Source organism: Halyomorpha halys, unplaced genomic scaffold (genome assembly GCF_000696795.3).
Source record: "Halyomorpha halys isolate HHAL.00 unplaced genomic scaffold, Hhal_1.1 Scaffold23.1, whole genome shotgun sequence".
NCBI lineage: Eukaryota > Metazoa > Arthropoda > Insecta > Hemiptera > Pentatomidae > Halyomorpha > Halyomorpha halys.
Genome location: NW_027116062.1, coordinates 1,382,661 through 1,402,054, shown reverse-complemented (window position 1 = coordinate 1,402,054; position 19,394 = coordinate 1,382,661). Strand labels below are relative to the sequence as shown.

At 29.8% G+C, this 19,394-nt stretch overlaps 1 protein-coding gene across 1 annotated transcript in view; it reads left to right on the top strand.

The window, feature by feature from the left end:
- Positions 1–19,394, top strand: part of LOC106682328 (RNA-binding protein Raly) — a gene marked incomplete at its 5' end in the record, with an annotated part of 423,435 nt that overhangs the window by 221,783 nt on the left and 182,258 nt on the right. Inside the window, 1 exon segment of the mRNA XM_067052969.1 lies at positions 16,491–16,508. Within this exon segment, the coding sequence (XP_066909070.1) occupies positions 16,491–16,508 (18 nt within the window).

The window sequence follows — 19,394 nt, the reverse complement described above, 5'->3', positions numbered from 1 at the left end:
AAATTGCTTTAAAAAAGGGTTCCATAGAAAATTCCAGGAAGAGAGTTGTACTCCTGCTCCCATTCTGCCCAGTATCTCCGCTTTCCTCAATCAAAGCGGAAATTATTCTCCACCCGTTTTTATGCCATTTATATACTATTTTTTTGGTAAATAATTGTCAATAACTATTGCTAAGAAAGAAATTATTTTTCATGACAACTTTGACTTTTAATATATTTTAGATTCAAATAGCATTTTTTCCCTTTCTGGACATTCTATATAATAATACTAGGCCAGGGATGGTAACCCATTAAAAAAAAATCAGGTCAAATGGATAGATGAAAGATTAGACAATGTAATACACCTATTGATTTCCCTAGAACATCATTATCACAACCTCAATATTTCGGCCATTTGTAGGCTATTTTTAAATATTTTATCAACCTCAAAAAATGTATTTATTGACTTTCACAATGGTGTGATTCATTTTCAGATCCTTGAAATACAAACAAATAAAATTTAGTTGATTTAACTTCACAATTACTTTTAATCAAACCCATTTAAATATTCATATTTTGCCCACAAAATGTATGAGTCTTGGAGATTTTACTTAATAATTCTAGAAAAAAAAAGTAATATTATAAATTGAGAAAAAATAATTGCGAAATTGAGACTTTAACCAAATCACTTCAAAGCCATAAATATATGTTAATTCAGTTCAGGTTATCATTTAGTTAACACTTAATTGAACTAATAAGTCGTTAGAAGTCACTAACGAATTGAAAAACAGTTGCATTAGCGTTTGTTTGTTTATTTATTGTTGCTTAAAGTCGTAAACCCCTTTGGTCATCAAGGCCTGCCATGGCATGCCATCACAATGAAGCTACAAACACAACACATGCACGCACGCCCTCCCCTTTACTCTCCCACCCACCCATGTGATTGTGGACACTTCAAACGAAGGTGATTCATACAAATGTAAAAATTAATAATAAATTTAAAAAAAAAAATTAAAATCGAAGAGGAGTTATAATTTGGAAAGAAGGCGATGTGCTTTTAAAAATTTAAACACTACTGTAACTTTAGCTTCCTCATATGTGAGAGCTTCTAATAAATTTGGGGTCAGTCCTATCCTGTTTATTGTTGGGAAATAGTGAGCACGTTCTTCTAAAATATGTTTAATCGTGAGAATGGACTGACAATATTTGCACGTTGGAGGTGGCAGTTTTCTGATCAGGTGAGAGTGCGTGAGGAGAGTACCTATGACCTATTCTCAAGCGGTTTAGAACAACTTCCTGCCGGCGGCTGTTGCGGTAAGATGTCGACCATTGTTTTACTGATCTTTTGATTCATTTTAATTTACTCGGTGAACTTTCATCCCAATTGGCCTGCCATCTTTCTAATATTTGTAATTTAAGGTATGTACTGAGTTCTGAAGGGGTAAGAACGGCGGTGCTTCGGCCAGGGAACGTGAGTGCTTAGCGTTAAACTGCTCTTAAGTGGATTGAGTGTGATGATAAGAAGGAAAATAAGGAGTATTGTTAAATGACTAAGGAAAAGGGGGCTAGAATACCTTCTGGTATGTTAAATAACTGAGCAAAAAGTAATCTATCTTCTTCGAAATCCTTTTTTTTTTTTTTTATCCTGGCCATTTATGACATATAAAAGATGGGAGTGTTATCCTACAGGTAATCAACCTACTCTGACCAACATGATATGGTCGAATTTTCATTCCATGGGACCACCATAGAATAAAATTGAACACACCCAGGCAGAAAACGAACTGGCGCCCCTGCATTTATGAGGTTGCTAAGATTATGTCTTAGCTTCTCGCCTCGAGTGGCCTCAAAACCTCCATTATTTGAAGAAACTTTCAAGGATTTGTGAGTGTATGTTCAGACTTAAGGTGGTAATACATGACTACATCATAAACCTCCCCCAAAAAGATATTGTGTAAAAAAATCGTTGTATTATTTCCAAAAAATTTGAACTGTAATTTCAATAAATCATTCAATTGCTTCATTACAGATTAAAATTAATTTATCTCATACATGTCCTATTTATTTTTTATTTCTAATGACTTTATACTTAAATTGCGTTCAGATTACCAATCATTGAGATATGAGCATTGCAAACTAGCCACCCATCTTTTATCAGAAAGATGTGAACCTGGAGTTAATCATGCACGTTGCCAGCTTTGCCTGTTTTGAATGTTATAGGATGGATTACGTAACTAATGGACTGAGGTCAATTACTGGCCAAACTTGGTTAGTTTTGATGCTATATTGAGTTAATAACTGTCGGATTGGCCAAGAGATTAAGTCAATATTTAATCCCTAGAGCCGGGGTATTATTTGACTAGGCTACCGGATTAGATCTTTCTTGCTAAACTTGTTACCTCTCATTACCAGCTAAAACTCGTCGACAACTCGGGTTTTCCTTTCGGTATCAGTTTAGGTGAATAATCCAACTTACACAAGGCCCCAACTTCCTTCCTCTTCTAATTATCGTTCGCCTTAAACGCTTAATATTTTTGTTGGCATAATTTCGGCTCTCGCAGAAGAGGGGGGAGGTGGAAAGTCAAAGGGAAAATTGGAGGCGTTTGGTTTCCTTTGACAGATAATTGGCCGATCTTCTACTCCAGTACAAACTTCATATTTACAAACTTCAATTAGCTTGTGAAATTCGGATATATTACTAAAGCTGCTGCTAATTGGGGTTAAATATTTTTTCTTATTGGAAGATTGTTAATTGACCGTGTTCAATATATTAATGAAAGATGGCCCGGCTCGGTCAAAATAGTAATTAAACTATTTATTATGAACCAAAATTTCGCCCCACTTTGCAGGACTTCGTCCAGGCTAGAAAGGATGCAAAAATGAATTACACAATTATCATATACCTGTTCGTGATTCTTGTTTATTTATACTTTATAATTTACATCTTATTTTTGTTTTATTTAATTTGTTAAAATTTATTTCAATTTTCAAAATTTTAAATCATACCTTAGTTTACTTTTAGTTTATCTATTATCTTACTTTGTTTCATTAATTTAGTTGTTTGGATCTCTTTTAACTCTGCAAAGTGGGGAAACATGTTGGTTAATGATAAACAGTTCAATTAATATTTGAGTTCTTTAGACCACACAGATTTGCTTTCATCAACAGTTCATGATTTTTTAACTATCTTGAGAAACATGATAATTCGAATTCAGTTTTCAGTAAACTCTACACCTCAAAAAATTCAATGTCTAAAAAATTCTTTACTTAAATGTAAAATCAACCTCCCTTCAACTTACAAAATTTTATATAGAAAATCTTTTAAATAATGTAAAGTATATGATCAAATGAGAATTTCCCACTGAAATAAAAATATATTTCTTTGCTCTTTATATAAAAACTTATATTACGAATACAGAATTTTAATTTTTCCCACTTTCTCTGTTGAAAATACGGTAAAAATGTAACAATAAACACAGTTTAATAAAAACTGACTCTGCTGTAAAGAATTGAGACTAACAACATAAACCAGAATTGAAAATATCGAATGTAACGATACCCAGTCGAGGATTATATTACAAACATTCACAGTTTCCTCTATTAAAAGTTATAATGAATTAAAAACTTTTAACAACCTAATTACTGCTTACAGGCACAATAAGAGTATCGGAAAATAGACGATTCAATTCGGTTCAGAAAACGATCGGCACCTGAATCAAGTTTTCTTGTTCAATGCTAGTTTAGGGACGTTTTTGTTTCATTATCTTTGCTTAAGGTTTTTGAACCCATAACCGTTAGTTGGCTGTACAACGACCCTGTTTTGTTTCTAAAAAACTTCTATTAAGGAGACGGAATACTTTTATATTTAATTAGTGTTTATTTTTGTTTTTTAAACGCTTGTATTTTTTTTAAAATATACCATCAGGGTTTTCCTGCTTTCTTCATGTTTTGTAACACAGTTTGACAAATTTCCTCTTGATCTGTTGAAATTCTCTTAGCTTTGTGATTAATTAACTGTTCCTAATAGTACAAGAGCCCAAGAGGAGAAAAAAGACTGTTATTCCACCCCAATTTTTGATTACTTAATGGAAAACTAGGTATAATTACTAGTCAAAATTGATGAGTCTGCCAAGCATAGGTAGGGGGAATAAAAAATTGCTGCTGTTTCAAAACGTTAAAAATAATTATTTCTTTATTTGGAGCTCTAAATCTTTACAGCTACCAACAACAATTGAAAATCTAAGAGAGCATTGTTTAAAGTAGAATAAATTTGCTAAAATGTAAGCCCCTATTTACGTTCAATAGTTCTCGAGATATAGTTTTTTAAAAAGCAAGATTTCATAAAAATGTTTTATGGAACGTTCTGAAATATCGGTAGTTAGTTAATTTATGTTGAGAAATCTATATCTCAGGAACTATGTGACGTACAGATGTCTATTACCACTCAAATTAAAACTAGTTTAATGAGTTATAAAGTAGTTTATGCCGTTTATTTTAGTAGAAGTAGTAGTTTTAATGAAATTTGCTAAAATACATTGATTTATAGTTCTTCCGACAAATTTTCATTTGCTAAATTTATATTCATATGTGAATATCATAAAAACTACTATTCCTACGAAGATAAGTGTCATATACTACTTTATAGTAAGTTAAATTTCCTTTATTTTGAGTGTTAGCAGACATATATGCGTCTTATGGGTCTAGAGATATATTTTTTCAAAGAAACAACATTTTATACGAACAACTAGAAATTCACATTTTGTGAGTTTATTTCATCAAATATCAATAGTATTATAGTACAAAAACTACTACTCCTACAAAGATAGACATTATTAACTATTTTATAGTAACTTTAACTAGCTTTAATTTGAACGCTGTTCAAAGAAATCTGTACGTCCTATGGTTTCTGAAATAAAGTTTCTCATGAATAAAACTTATTGTCCTAACAACTATAAATCAATTTATTTTAGAAAATATCATGAAAACTAATATTCCTACAAAGGTAAAGGTCACTAACTACTTTATAGTACATTAAACTACTGATATTTCAGTACATTTTTATGAAATGTTGGTTTTTAAAGCTATTTCTCGAGAACCATTGAACGTAAATAGCTCTATTAGAGCTACTATTTCAGCAAATTTACTTTATTTTAAATAATGTTCTCTTAAGGTTTCTAGTGTTGGTGTTATTTTTAAAGATATAGAGCTCCGAATGAAAAATTAAGGTTTTGAATTTATATTCCCAGTTTATATTCCCCCTACCTACTCTTGGCAGACCCATCAGTTTTGACTAGTAATAATACATAGTTTTTATTAAAGTAATCAAAAATTGGGGTGACAACTGCCGTTTTTTCTTCCCGGCTCTTGTATTATAAAGCTGCCTATAAACTAATACAGCAGTAGAGGCAGTAGTTGCAGCCAGTGATATAGCCGAAGGCTTCTACACAATGGCTTCCTATAAAAATACATTAATGCCAGCCAGTAATCAATTCTGCTTTAACATATTGACTTCAAGGATGTTTAGATGAACATTAACCCAGTAGGGGTGTCCTACTTTGTTGTACTTTAAGAAGTGTCCTGTGAGCATTTATCTCCAGGCTGTTTCTGAAATATGATTGTTATATGTTGTTAAAATAATATACGTTCCATGGTACTTCGTGGTTTAACTGAGTTTCCAAAAACTAACTAGCGCCCTCATTCATTCTCCACTGACTTTTAATTCCAGTAGTGTGGTTGAGAGAGAAGTGCTGGGATCTCCGAAGTCCTTCCCTTTCCTTCAAAAATGGGGTAAAGAGGTCGATTCAGAGTTCCACAGACTGAATGTAAATATTGTAAATAGGAATAATTGTGTTTAAGATATTCCTTTATGTTTAGCTTTGTTTTTTTCTTAATTATGATTTGTTTTTATTTCTTATTTTGTTATAATTTAATTTATATATTTGTAAATATATTCCCATCATATTTACAAATATATACATTTTTTTTATATATTAAGGGAACTTTATGGTCCCTATTACCACTTTATATAAATATAATACAGAATGTAATATTATTCAATAAAAATGAGAGGTGTCAGGACCGAGCCTGCGGTTATCGTTTGCATTTTTTATTGATTCAAATAATTATAATGATTCCATGCTACTCACTTAAATTTGAATTTCTAGACTAGGGATCTGTTTGACAAATACAAGAAGGAAATTATTGTAGGAGCCTATTAAATAAAATTCCTTTGGTAGACGAAGCGTCTATAAATTTTAATATTTTTGTTTTTTAAAAGTTGAAGTATTCCAATCACTATATCAGTTCAACTGCTATATACAATTTTTTGATTAATTTCGATTTACATTATTAGAAAACTTTAGAATTTATAAAATTTGGCACTTATCCTTTTTAAGGCACGCATTATCGATGAGTTGCTGTGTTTACCGGTCGTTAATTAAGTTTTCAGTAAGCTTTGAGTCTCTGCTCGAAACCGGGATGAACAAAAACACCAATTAGAGGAATCCTGTATTTACCTTTGTCCAGTCGCAACCTTTTTTCAGTACTCTAGTTCCCGCACAGTTAAGCTTAGATCAATACTTTTCTATTTAAATTCTAGTATAATGTTTTTATATATATATAAAAAAATATTTTTGTCAATTAGGTAGAAAAATAAGCGTGATTAGATTGCGAATCCTCCTATAAATAAGGAAAATTCCTATTGTTGGAATGCCTAAAATTTTCCACCAGTAGCCTAGTGTAGCAAAAGCAATGTTAAAATTTGGTATTTTTTTTTTCATTTAAATCCTTGTAATTTTATAAACTTGCTTATTAAAAATATTAATATTTGATAATGATAGTAGGAATCCATAACCCATTAAATTACCCTTATTTGGTGTTTAATTTAGGTATTCCCCTGAGTAAAAATTGGGGGATATTACCCAAATTAATTATTATACTGGTAAGCTGGTTCAGATTTATAATGGTAATAATGATAATTTACTGGTATTGATGGAGTGGACTGTATTTAAATAACTTATACCATATGCTTTAAAATAAAATACCTCTATTCTGAATGGTTTGAACACAATATTTACAATGTGTTAGTTGGTTAGTGTTATTACATTAATTGATGGAAATATTACATTTTACTTGTTGGATTCTATGGAGCTTGAAGGTTGATTCTAATTTGCAAGTGAATATGGAAGTGGGGTTCTCTCTGCTCATCCTCCTGCCGCCGTCGCCTCTTTCGCCTGAATCGAAGGATTTACTCTCTCATTATTATGAGCAGAGACCTTATTGAAGAGTTCTGAACTCTTCTTCTCTGGTACTGGTACTGGCCACGACGGCTTCTTATCTGGTACTGACCACGACGGCTTATTATCTGGTACTGGTCAGGGTGGCTGCTTTACTGGTACAGGCCACGACGGCTTATTATCTGGTACTGATACTGGCCACGACAGCTTCTTATCTGGTACTGACACCTATGTTTGGGGACCAAGATGGCTCCCCAGGCTTCGTACTGGATATCTTTGCCACCAGATGGCATCATGAACTTCCTTTCAGAAGTGAGAGGGCGCCTTACTTAAACATTTGGCATAAAATAATTTATACTGTATGTACAAATTTTTAAGATCCAACAATATCTTTTTAATCCAAAAAATAAGACATATGTAAACAATACTTCAATTGTTAGGATATTTTTTTATTCTTTATAATTTACCCCTCTTGATTATTTGTGATTTCTTTGATATCTCTGTTTCGAATCCTGACTATTTTCTGATATTATTTGTAGTTCTACTACTGGTGTAGAATAAGGAAAAAAACAAGATCTATAAAAGGAGAAACTAGCTTTACAAATAGTTTTATAGATTTCATCAGAATATTGGGGTGATTGGAACAAACATTTGCAAAATAATTAGTGATTTGAGTTGATAGATCTTGAACATTTTTATGAGAAAACTTTTCTGTTTGTTAATGCAGTTTTTTAAATCTGTCATGATATAGTTTTTGCATTGTTTGGTTTGCGGTTGTAAATAACATAATGTTCATAAAAGAGGATAAAAATCATTTTAAAAATACAAACATATTGTAAACATAGGGACACAAATAACTTGCCTCCTTTGATGACATTAAGATGCCTGGAATTATTTGAATCGATTAATCGGTAATTATTGTTTTGCGATCACATGAGTTTAATGTTAAATTAGATTAGCATTATTTTCTTAAAATACCGAGTTGAAAACATTTATCGTTTTAAATTCGACACTTATTTGTTATTCATTCATGTGACACTCCTCCTGTATTTACGTGCATTGATCTGGTAAAAAAGTTCTATTACTATATTCTTTTGTTCAATGGTTGTTTTAATATATTAATTTTATCAATTAATTATGTTACAAAATATTAATTTCCTTTTGTTAATTATCAAATTCATTCATATTTCATATTCTTATTTTATTGCAAATAATGAGAAAGAGAGATAATTAATTATTTCAAATAAAGAGAGATAATTAATTATTTCAAATAAAGAGAGATAATTAATTATTTCAAATAAAGAGAGATAATTAATTATTTCAAAAAAGTTAAAGGTTTTTCAAAACAAGGTTTTTTGAGAATTCCGTATTCAAGCCCGGTTTAATTATTTCGATGAGGATAACACCTAACTCATATTAAATATCACTTTATTTTAATTAGGGTACATATACAATGAGGCGGCTTCAAGTGAGAGAAAATGTAGTGAAAAGCGAATTAAAAAAAGTGAAAGACAAGTAATGTTGTAGAAAGCCGAAAGTGTATGAAGAAACGGAATCGGAAATATTATTTGAAGAAGATTCGTTCCTAACGCAAAAATGACATATATTTACAATTAAAAACACTTAGTCATTCTTGAAAGTATTTTTTAATTTGGAGTTTGGCCGTTCTCGGCGCAGAAACCACTTGGCGGTTAGATTTCAAGCTAAAAGGTTCGTTTTATTCTCTTTTTTCCCTATCTTTATTTTACACGCCCCCCTCCTTTCTCAATTTTCCTTACCCACGTTATTAGTTTTGTTCACCATATATTATTATTGTCGTTTCCAAAATATTTTTTTTTCTATTCATTTCTTTTGTTAAACTTTACTTATATTTTCCCTCTTTATCTATTATTATGGTTACATATATTTTCTTTCTCTGAATTTTATTCTTCTTTCCATAATTTTAATTTTTAATTTATTAATAACTTTTATATTCATATTTCTTTACATTATATAACTTCAATTAATTTTATTTCCTTATTTATGTTATGTTACCTTCTATAAATTTTATTTTCCACCACTCTCATATCTTTATTTTATCAATTCCATTCTGTGAAATTATTTACTTTATGTCATTCTGTTTATATTTTATTTTTTATTTTCTACAATCATTGGTTGTTATCGTGTTCTGTCCTTAGCTCTGATGAAGGCTAGAAATTCTAGCCGAAACGTTGGCACGATTAAATAAGTTACATAAACTTATTTGTGTTTTATTTTGACCGCACCCCCAACCATATTCTCCTCATACATGTATTTACATTAAAAGTGACTCGGCAAGCAATTCCACATCGTTTAAAATCATTGGAAATTGATCATTGATTTCTCAAAGAAGAGAAAGTTATGGAGACCACTTTGCTATGATTGACATCGACAGCCAAACCGACTATTCACTGGAAAAAACCCGTGCTGTGGGTTTGGTGTCGTGTAGCTGCTCAAACCAAGCGAAGCCACAACTGGAGCTCTCTAACGGACAAAATTAATCAAATTGAGCACTCCGGGAAAAACGTGCTCGTTATTACACCAGAATTGAAATATTATTCTACAGCATAATAATGCTCGTCCGAATGTTGCTGTGTCGGTCAAAACCTATTTGGAGTTCTTCCAACGTAGTGGCTTGTGATGGACAATACTTTGATTAAAACGTGATGCATTCGAACAATGCTTTCACAATAAATTTATATTTGGTAATAGAGCTGCAGAAACTCATTTGTACCTTTGATTACATCGATTTAGAGAGTTTAATTAAAATTGTTGAAACCATTTGGAGAGAAAAGATATAAAAATCGATAGCATGAAGTAGCAGTTCCTGTAAATTAATTTTAGTGCAACTTAAGATGAACACAGTCAGCATGTCAGCATTCTGTACCTGCAGGTTAATTATTTTAGGGTCATAACACATAGTGCAAAAATTTCATATTTTAATCTTTAACTTCACTACAATAAAGTAGCTTGCTCTAAGTTAATCTCTGCTGAATAAATTAAGCAGTTTCGAGTAGAATTATTTGACTTTGTGGGTAAGTCGGAAGGGGGCGCCTTGGGAAATCTCTATTCAGTAGCCAGCGGGAAGAAGCAAAATAGGTGGGGGTTGGGCCATATTTTGGACTTTTTGTTGACCTGTTAGACCACTAGCTCCCTCCCAGTCAATTTGCCCTCGCTCCAGTCCTCTGTCCGATTTCAGTGGCAAAGGCGAGCTTTATTAGATCCATTTCAACCGCAGTTGTATGTTTCATTCCATTTCAATATGAAAGTGGCTGGAGCTTGTCTAATAACACACATAATAAAATATCTGAAAGGTTAATTTGATTATTTAATTTTTACCTTGACAAGATTTTCATAACTTAAGGATAATAACTGACATGCATATAGTAGAAATAGGAGACCGAAAATATTTTGAGATAATTAACAAAAATGCATACCTTATTTTAACTTAATTGGCACTACATAAAAAAATATGGTGTGTTATAAGTAATGATTTGAGTCTGAATTTTTGTGCAGTAAAATATGCTGTGAAAAATTAACAAATTTGCAAAATTTAAATAACAAATTGGAGTAAAAACTCAAAACTTCTACACCCAAATCCTGTGATAATTAACTCATTGAATTTATAATGTTAATACAGACAAGTCTTGTCTGAATCAAATTAAAATCACTAAATACTCTCTGCATTTATTCAAACATATATTATGTTTATATATACTATTATTCAAAACTGATTAAAAAAATAAAATTCTGTCTATAATTCAACAGCTATGATGAAACTAATTTTGTTCAATATTTTTTTTTTTAATTCATAATTTCTATTATGAAGGGTGCTATTTAATTTTTCAAAGTCTTGAGGCTACTTAATTTTATGTGTCAGAGATATATGCAAGGCTCTGAAAGATAGAAAGATTATTTTTAAAAAAATTCCTAGAAAAATTCCTTTTTTACTTACTCCTAAAATTGTACACATACTGTTCTTTAGCTTAGCTTTTCACTTTTGTAAAAATTTTGTAAAACTGATTAAATGTATATCAGCATATCATAATTAATTAAACAGATTATTTATATTATTCTACAAAGTATTCTTATTTAAAAACAAGATATTATGAATTTATTATGTGTATATATATAAAATAAAATCCCCACGAATCACAATTAAGTCAGATGATGAAGGCAAAGAATGCAGTCTGAGAATCTATTATAAAAACAATAATGCTAAACGTTCTCTATACAAGCTTATTCTAGAAACTTGTTCATAGTCATCCGAAATCATTAGTAAATAAAATTCCACTTGTGTTTTGAATATCTGTCACTTCTTCTATTCCTTTTTTTAGGTTGACTTCGACTACTTATATGTCAAGCAATGCATTGTTTTACATTAAATTAGTCAATTTAAAACTAAATATAAATAAATACCAAAATGAAGAACTTAATTGATGAAAAAACATTTAAAAAATAAATTGAAAAAATTTGCCCAAACAAATTGTATTCGGTATAAACTCAAAACATGAAAAAGTGGGAAAACTGCTAAACGTGCAACCTTGTGCAATATAAAATTAGTATTATTTGAATGTCTTCTCCATGATTCGAATTTTTTGAAGAGGTTTCTAGGAATTTTAAGCTGGGGAACAAAAGATGCAATTACACGAAAATTTGGTTTCAAAATATACTATAATAAACTCAAAGCAATGATAGAAATATTTTTTTATTTAATTAAATATTTTAGTAAGTAAAAAAGGAATACATTTGGAATGGTTTTGGAATTACTGATTAGCTTTTTTCTAAAAATAAATAAAAAAAGTTACAATGGGGAAAAAATGCAGGAAGAGATTACTTCTACCAATAATTTTTAAATTTATTTAATTATACAACATGTGCAATATTTAACTTAATGATCCCTGATTAACTTTTTTTTTAGTCCCTAATTAACTCGTTTGGATTTTCCTCAACTTTTTACTGAACAAGTTAGACTTGAAACATCTGCATGATTGCAGAGGACATATGTGAGATGAAATTCGACATTAATGTTTTTCTAATTAGAGCATTACTCAAAACATGGGAATGTATTTTAGTGAAAAGTCCTTCATTTTATTGACGCTAACAAAATCAAACTGTGAGAAGTACATAAAACTATGTTTATACTCTACTACTAAAATAAGTAAAATATTAACAGAACTTATTATACGAATAAAATATAAACTAGTTGATAAATAACCGTCTAAAATAATATTTTTTCTGTGAATGTTAGATTTTAAATGAAAGTTATAATGTTAAATAGCAAATTCTCCCCCATAACATACATCGGTCATCCCACCACTCAGTCCCGAAAAAGAAAAATATATTTTACTTCAGTGTCGGTAGACATACCATAAATTAATTATGTATGACCTTTTGTGAGCTAACTCCCTCTTCTCTCATTTTTGCCCCGGGCTGTTAACAAGCAGAATGTTTTTAAAATATATTTTTGCTATGGAAAGGCAGATGAAGAAGATGGCAAGAGAACAGTTACTATATATGTTATGCAGCATGAGTTACTAGGAATGATAAACAGACCCAATTGTTTTTTTTTTAAACATGGATGTTTTAATTGAAAACGTCGATTACATCCATGATGGACGTTTATATTTCATTTTCAAAAATTATAAAATATTTCTTACAACAAATTTCTTGAGAGTATTTTAACATATACTATATATACTATGAAAGGAGATAAAACATTTAACATTCCTAGTTTATATATGTGTATATAATTTATATATATATTTATCTTGTTACATTACATTCTGTCTTATATTTATAGTCAATGATAATAATATAGCTTATTCATATCACAATTACAATTACAAATTAAATTATTACAAAATAAGAAAAAAAATAATCACAAAGGAAAATAACATATTAAACACAATAATTCTTATTTACATTCAGCCTGGGGAACTCCGGACCGAGCTCTATCCCTGACTTATGTTGGAAAGAGCAGGACTTCGAAGAACCCCAGCTGGATGTTTACTTTTATTTCACTTATTTTTACCCCACAGATGTGGGTATGTATAACAAAAAACAAATTATTACATTATTTTATTATTATTTTGTTTGATTTCTTCGAATTACGTTTATCGAACATTACTAAAATATTTTTAATGATTAACTAACAAATACCAACTTTATATAAATTTTCTTTTAACACCATCATACAATCAAAATCAGTGTAGAACGAATGTTTTGATAAAATAGGGCTGATTGATTAATTAATAATACAAAGGGAATATTGGTAAAAGATTAGTATTTAATATCATATAAAAATAAATTAATGATTTATATACCATTTTTTATTCTTTCTAGATCCATATCAATAGATATTCATTCACTTAAAAACTATTCAATTGCTTTCAAAATAAGAATGTCATGATCCTTGTTTCTTACTCATTCTGTGGTGTAAAACGTTAATTACTTGTCAATATTTACTTTGACGCTATCAATTATTACCCACTAATCACAAAGTTTATCTGAGTCTTGTAGAGTTATATTATCCCTTAAAAATAACTAGTGGAAATAAGAATGGTAAAAATGTATTTTTTTTTTTTTACGCTTCATAGAGTTGAGGTCAATATGACTTCATTAGCTATCTTGTAATTTTAAGATGGTTTACTTTTTTTCTACTGGTATTTAATGATAATATTTCGAAACCAGGATGTATCCAGAGCTTCACTACCTTACTGTTTACATCTTACATTTTGACAAAAATACATGAATTCCCCGATTTTGAAAACTGCAATAATTCTCAGTCAACTATGCTTTTTATTTGGTCCTCACAAAATAAACTTGGTGAGAAAGGAGAGAGATTTTTACTTCTTATGTTGTGCTTATTCACTTAAAACATTTCCTCCTCTTGACTTTTCTTGCTTCTGATCTTGATGATCATCCACACTATTTTTTATTCTAAGCATGTCGAGTTTTTGTTTTAACTTCCAGAGTCACCAGTTTAGATTCTGAACTTCCCAGTCCACTATCCAGCAATGACATCGTGTGTTGGACGTTGTCTCGTCTTCTTTGGAGTATACAATGTACTGAGCGGGAGTCTTTTTCGACATAGAACAGGCTTTTGATCGAGTCTGGCTCCAGGGACTGATTTACAAACTCCGTAAATTCTTACCTCCTACTGCGTACTTTTTTATCATCCGTTCCTTTCTCAGAGATAGTTTATTCGAAGTAAACCAAAATGGTTTTTATTAATCCCTCTTCTCTCAGTCGGCTGGTGTTCCTCAAGGTAGTATCCTCGGGCCCATCCTCTTTACAGCTGACATCTCCAATCCTAACAGTATCCTCACCAATAATGCTAACGACATATACGTAATCTTAGTTGATAATAAGTCTTTAATTGCATCATAAACTCTCCAATCCCATATCTCTCGAAGAATAGTGCCGAAATTGGAGGATAAAAATAAATCCCATCAATCAACTTTACCCTTCATTATAAACCTACCGACTGTCCTACAGTATATTTTAATAATGTTGGTCTTACCACTGTAGAACAGATCCGCTACCTTAACTATATCTGGACAAACGGCTAACTTGGAATCCTTACACAAGACTGAAAAGATAGAAAAAATGCACATCGATTCCAACTATTACAGCACTTCCTCGACCAACAGTCTAAACTTCCAATGTGTTACAGAAGACTGATCTACATGACTATAATCAGGCCTATTTAGACATACGTAGTTGAGCTTTGGAGTTCCACTGAAGCTTCTAATTCATCTCGTATCCAATCCTTGCAATCCAAAATCCTTCGTAAAATCCCAAATGCTCCTTACTTTGTCACAAATAAAATCATCCATAAAGACCTTAATGTTCCATATGTAATTGGTCTAGTTTGAACCAGATACTAATTCTTTCATAATTAACTCCCTAATCACCCATACTCTGTAGTTTCTAGCCTAGCTTCCTCTTTCATTCCTGATAATCCTCCGAGGGGCCTGAAAAGAAGATGACTTTGAGACTTTTTAATATAGAAATATTATTGTAGTGCTACTAATGGGTATTTTTTCTACATGCTTGTATCATGTCATTGTGATGTTACTTGAATTTGTTGGATGTATTTTATGTAAATACATTTGTAAATATCATTAAATAAATAAAAAATCTTCCAGAATATTACCGACAAATTCTCTTTTCCTCTCAGGACGGCGGTTGTTTCATTTTAGCAGTATTTTATTTTGAGAATGTTAAGTACAGGACCTTTACCCGTGATAGAGAGAAGGCTAGTATAATTACGAAATTGCATTCCACCGGTGGAAATCCACTCTAGTGGTACTGTGAGGTGAAAAATATCCCCGTAATTTAAGACGCGGCCTGCCAGAAGGGTTTCCTTTAATCCCTTCAACCTTTAAAGGTTTCCTCAAGAAGCCTTACATTTCCTGCTTAGTTGTTCTCCTCACTCACACGAATATTTAAATATCTCATTCCTTGATTACTGAAAATTTTATAATCTAGATATTAAAATCGTTGTGGGTTTCGGTCATTAAATTTCAGAAGATAAATTATTGTAATTACTTTTATGGAATCCTGTGGCTTTCAAATGGTTTCTATCGGTTTTTCGTTTTCTGTTTAAAAAAAAAAAAATCGATTTTATTTACCATGTATATTCAATATACACAATATTTTTCTTGTATATAAATTTTTATGTAATTAGAAACATTATCATTGCGATTTTGATATTGCTCCTTCTAGAAATATTACAGTTTTAAAGGAAGAAGTTAATATGCTAATATTAATAAATTCTGGTTGTTAATATTACAGTATCTTATCTGAACGTACATGATCTATCAACTAGTCCATACTTACAGACCAAGTTATTGATAATATTACAGTTGACCTTTTGATCCTGTAAATCTTGGCTTCTAGGATATTTTGATGCGATTCCAACAACGGTAAATACTCACAGTTTAAGTTTCTTAATCCTAAATGTTTCTGAAAACGTTAAGTAATTATTTTAAATAATTATAATTGACATATGTATTGTGAAAATGGATATAAGTACTTTTAATTGTACATTTATATCTACCCATTGCCTAATTACTTCTTTTGTCTGCATGTAAAAATTATATAACAAAAAAGTGAAACACTTAATTTTTGGAAAAAAAATTTCCTATAATTAAATACATAGTTAATATATTTGATATTTCATATGTAATATATATGATGTTTATTGTAGATATTATTTTTCAAATCTAATTTATTTTCTTTCTTGTTTCAGGGACTACTATTATGACAGGTGAGTAGATACTCCTGACTGTAATTAGTAATTGAAATTACTTTGATTCAAATTATAATTGTAATTTTGTACAATTGTTACAATTACATTTCAAATTTGTAATTTTATTTGGGCAATTTAAAACTACAGAAATTACTCTGTATGTAATTAAAGGAAGATCTTGTACATGATGCCGTTGAATGAACTTACCTAAATTTGTATTATATTATATTATCATATAAGCCTCGATTGTTTTCATTAGTTATATTTTCATCTTTCAGAAGCTTATGTAAATTTATATTTTGGATCACTGGATATAGAAATTTATAATATAATATATGGTATAATAATAAAATTTATTCTTGTAACTAGAAACTATATTAAATAAAATTAGCAAGAACAAGATTGTGCCCTTTGGCTATTGTATCATGTATTTATTTTTGGACTTGGATGAAATAATGAAGATGAAAATATAAAATGTATAATTGCATGGGAATAAATGATACAAACTTCAGATATAATATAAAAATATATTTGTTTAAACTTTTCTTAATTCATAGTGAAATATGGTAATTTATAAATTGAATGAAGGTGACAAGCAAGGATTTTTTGGTAGTTTCAGTATGATTATTTTTTTTTTTTATATTTTTTAATCCTAAGAAATATGGAATAAATTCCAAGCCTTCAAAAATGGTTCTAATTAAATTTCAATAAAATATTCCATCCAGAAATCTATGGAAGAATACTTTATCATGTTTTTATATAGCTTGGTGGTTTCTATAACGAGATTGGAAAATTATAAGCTTGGGACAAGATGATTGTACAGAGACTTGTTGCTTTGTAAGTACCCCTTTTAATGTTGTGGACGACGCCATTGGAAGCTCGACCAAACTTGAAGTCACTCCCTGAATAAAAGATCACTGCATAATCTCCACTCCTCTGTTTGCACCCGCAATGCACTGATTTTTTTTTCAGTTAGCTTAAGACATATGAAATTGAATTACCTATAAAAATATTTTTATTCGCCTTTATTTTGAACTATCTTTTATAATAATTAGGGACCAAATTTATTTGTACTTTCATTTTTTTATTTATCTTGCTCAACTTTCTTCAATGTTTTAGTCGAAGTTTAACAATTAAAACTAATTAGCAATTTTTACATACCTCATACTATTTGTATAGTAAGAGAAAAATTTATTAAGTTACAGAGTTCAGAATTTAAAAAAAAAAAAATGTATAAGTTCTAAGTTGTGGAAAAAAAAATCTTATGAAAAGCCCATAATCCTTTGCTTCAAACCTTATCCAGTTCCACCCAAGTTAATGGACATATACCTTAAAATGAGGTAGATATAATTAGATAATGGACAGTTTGTAAAAAAAAAACTGAAAATGAAATGGGAAGTATTAATGGTTTTTCACCCTGTAAATAAATAAAATATGTTACTACATACCCTTAGAAAAAGGTTTAATAATGAATATTACTATTTTATAATTTTTTGAAAAACAAAAATATTTGATGTCATCAATTTTTTTTCTCAGGTAAGAGTAGGTATTATTTTGAAAACATTACTCTAATTAAACTGTTTTTGAAGTATTATGTCGATGTGGAATTTTGTTACCAAGTAAAAAACAAAACAAATTGCTTTCATATTGTTATCTGGTTATCTTATGTAATTGCTTCTGTACAAGTACACTTTTAATTTGAAATAAAAATTGTTAGATTATGGTTAATTTTTTTTTTCTTCAGTTAACTAAACAGATGTAGTTATTCATCAGATTCATCTTTTATAGTTTTTCACATAAACTATCAGAAACATTTTTATAGAAATTTGATGTACCTTTACATCTTTTTATCAATTATATGGAGGATAAAAGTACACGTTTTGTTAACATTAATAAGTTAAAAGAATAAACTGCATTAATTAATTAAATCTCTGAATTCTATATCATCCATTATTATTCGCTCGGATTGTTTTCTATATTGTTTCATGTTATGTTTTCAATTGAAATAAAATGCCAATTTTTTTCTCAACCTTCTATAAATTTTATTATCTCAAATGAAAACCAATACATAAAAATATAGGTATATCTACAATAATAAACACAAATATCCTTTCATTACCTGGAAGGCATTTTAAGCAAGATTGTGTGCAGGGGATCACTGTGGCGCTTATTCATCGTTTTCACGAGTGGGAAGGGACCTCTCTACTAGTGTTGAACATAAAATGATAGGATAAAAACAATTTATTTATAGCCATTAGTATTATCAAGCATTAGGTACTTCACTTATGTTATTATTACATTAGATAATATGCATAATATTTCATTTGCATATATTGTAATTAAAATTTGATAATTATACTTACAATGGTAAAATCATAGTTAAAATTTTATTCCAGAGAAATTTTAAGCAGACATATGAGAATTTGTGGATGTAATCTAATATTATTTTATATAATATAAAATAATACAATTGGATACTTGAAATATGATCTTTACACTATTTTCATATTGTTCATATGACTAGTCATATACGGTAGATGACTTTCCGATTTCCTCAGTTAACTTTACCATTTCCAGCTGAAAGAAAATCGATAATTGACCTCAACGTCACTATCAAAATTCAAACCAAACTACTCAGGCACAGTGATGCTTTGCGTCGTCTGAAGGCGAAATATTGTCCATGATATATTTATAATATTGTATGGCCGTGCAAATATTTGTTGTTTTCTTTTTAAATTCAAATTAAATATAATATATAAGTTTATTTACATATGTTTGTAACTTCAATGGAATTTATTTATGTATCATGAGAAAAGATTTAATAATTTATTTTTAGATCAATATAAATTTGTATTTGCTATAGAAAAAACAATTATTCGATTAGTACAGAGATTCTATTTAGAG